Here is a 2,618-nt window from a genome sequence, read left to right as displayed (position 1 = left end):
AGAGATTGTAAGTAGTATATGGTGGTTGTTCAACGAAAAAATGGCAAGAGGAGGCCGGAATTAAACCGGGTTTTGTTGGGGTTGCACGGGTCAACATGAAGGGGAAGTTCCCTCCCTCCTATTGATTTCTGATTGGTCCCCCTTCCCACTTAGTGGGAGTTCAATTTATTTAATAACTTTAGTTTAGTAACACCACTTCAAATGTCCGTAACTATACCGTTATAATCCTGACTAGCAAACCATTTTCGCCTATGTGTTCGTACCAACGAGTACTACACATATGCACTAAAGGAATAAGTTATACGTTTCTCTAGACGATGCTCCATGGAAGTCAAAGTTTGTGTCTCTAGGGGCATTTTTGTCAATTCCCTCGATTAAAATAAATAAGAACGTAAAATTAGGGACGGGTTGTCACAATCTCGTTTGTAATTGAAAATCCCAAAATTCTCTCACTCAAATTTATACTTATATTCAAATTCAACATTATTATATTGAATATGTATCTTCAAATTTAAATTTCGCCAAAAAAATTCAAACTTATTTTTTCTCCATGACCATCATATTGCAAAATCGTAACAACTGAACATTATATTGCTATGAATTCAATTTTAATTGCATTGGCTACATTCTCTTCTCTTGTTCCTTAATCCATGTACCCAACTTTTATTCTATACTACCATTGTAATTTTTTATCTAAATTTTTTGGTACCCATATATGTATAACTTTTTCCTATAAGATTTATATAGTATGTACCCTTAAGTAATTTGGTCCTATGGTTTGCTTCCATTTTGCTATCCTTTAATCATTTTTTACATTAAGAATTTATATGGGTACATTGTTTTTTTTGTTGTTGTCACATATGGGTTTTAATGTTGAAATTGTATATGGATACATTCTTGTGAATTACTATAATTGTACATGGGTACATTCTTATGGGAACATTTATCTTTTATCATGACATTCAATAAAAAAAAGAATTCTTTTCTAAGGGTGGAGTTTGTTGTTTAATCCCATAAATGTTAAAGTTCAAATCTTATGGGATTTTATATCCCATAAATGTGGTAATTTATTTTATTTAATTGCTTTAAATGTTCGGACAAAAAAAAATATTTCTTTAAAGGATGTCTATATTACAATATTTAATTTAAAATATAAAACAATTGACATGGAAATTGATTGGTGCTAATATGCTGATGTGTACAAAGTTAATGGACTTTGATCAAAATCTAAAAACTAATAGGATTTCAATTAATATACACTAATGATTAAGGACCGCATCTAAAGTATCCCATATTATTATTATTGTCATATTCTAGTATCATTATTTTTTTTTTGTTGAATTTTTTTTATAGAAATGAAATGCCGACTTTCAATCTTTTACACATTTATAAGAAGGTATAACAGTGTGTACCGATCTATAATTTTCAAAAGAAAATTAAGCATATACTAAAAAAGTAACACCATTGTGCATGCTTGGTCTCTGCAAAAAAGTAACACTAAAAATCTATGCAACCAAAAAAGTAATAATAAAAATCTATGAATCCACTCCACAACAAGCCATTCTAGCTAGTGCATACTTGAAATACAAACCCTACTTTTCGGACCATTTTGAAAAAGAAATTATTTATTCAAAAGAAATACAAACCCAATTCTCTTCTCTTCAATCACCTCTGGATCCACCTTTAAATACACCTCCCCCCCCTCTTTGTTTAGAACTCGCACCCAACAACTTTCTCTCATTCTCTCTCTCTCTCTCTCTCTCTCTCTCAATTGAGAAAATAAAATTAAAGCCTAAAATATGGAACAAAATAATCTACCAGAAATTGCCAAGAGAATATGGAGTATAGTACGTGTAGCTTTCTTCATGCTAAGAAAGGGCATTTCAAAGCGAAAGCTCCTACTGGACTTCAACATGATGATGAAGCGTGGCAAGCTCGCCAGCAAAACCTTAAGCAATCTTATGTTCCACAACCATCACCATAGCCAAAGCCACCCCCACTACAGCTGGGCCACCTCCTCTGCCGCCCAACGAGAGTACGAGTTTAGCTGTAGCAACACCCCCAACTACCATTTTCACCTCATGGGCAAGCGCCGCCACCACAACCTCTTCAAGTGTACTCAAGTGCCGCAGACTCAGGATGATGAGATTGCGAGCGCAGGTGCCGTCACGGCAGTTTTGGAGATGTTGAACAATGAAGCGGTGACTGTGGAGGCAGCAGCATACGTGGCAGCATCACCGGTGCTTCCTGGGTTTGGGAAGAGCCCTATGGTCTGCCAGCTGAGGATAACGGACTCACCGTTTCCGTTGAGGGAGGCTGATGAGGAAAGCCACGTAGACAAAGCGGCGGAGGCGTTTATAGAGAAGTTCTATAAGAATTTGTGGCAACAGAGGAGAATGCATGAGGAATGAGTTTGGCGTCATGCTTATATCCCATACTTTGAAGATTAATGTGATGTGCCCTTAATGTTCAATTTGGCAAGTTATGATCGTTTTAGTACGTCTTACTGTTGTTGAGTGTTGATAAACAATAAAAGAGAACTATCTTTTTAGTACATTATTGTTGTTGAGAGTTGATATACAATAAAAGAGAACTAGCTTAATTAGTTAGTTTTAGTA

General features: G+C 35.2%; 1 protein-coding gene across 1 annotated transcript; it reads left to right on the top strand.

Moving 5' to 3' along the window:
• Nucleotides 1-1,799: 1,799 nt before the first annotated feature.
• On the top strand, nucleotides 1,800-2,411 carry LOC103443825 (uncharacterized). The gene has a single exon (XM_008382720.4). It carries the CDS (start codon nucleotides 1,800-1,802, stop codon nucleotides 2,409-2,411), a length of 612 nt encoding a protein of 203 aa, XP_008380942.2.
• Nucleotides 2,412-2,618: the final 207 nt, after the last annotated feature.

This window comes from Malus domestica, chromosome 09 (assembly GCF_042453785.1).
Source record: "Malus domestica chromosome 09, GDT2T_hap1".
NCBI lineage: Eukaryota > Viridiplantae > Streptophyta > Magnoliopsida > Rosales > Rosaceae > Malus > Malus domestica.
This window is presented reverse-complemented; position numbering and strand designations above follow the sequence as displayed.

Coding starts and splice junctions, on each gene's coding strand:
- LOC103443825 (XM_008382720.4), top strand. CDS start 1,800: ATGGAACAAAATAATCTACCAGAAATTGCCAAGAGAATATGGAGTATA.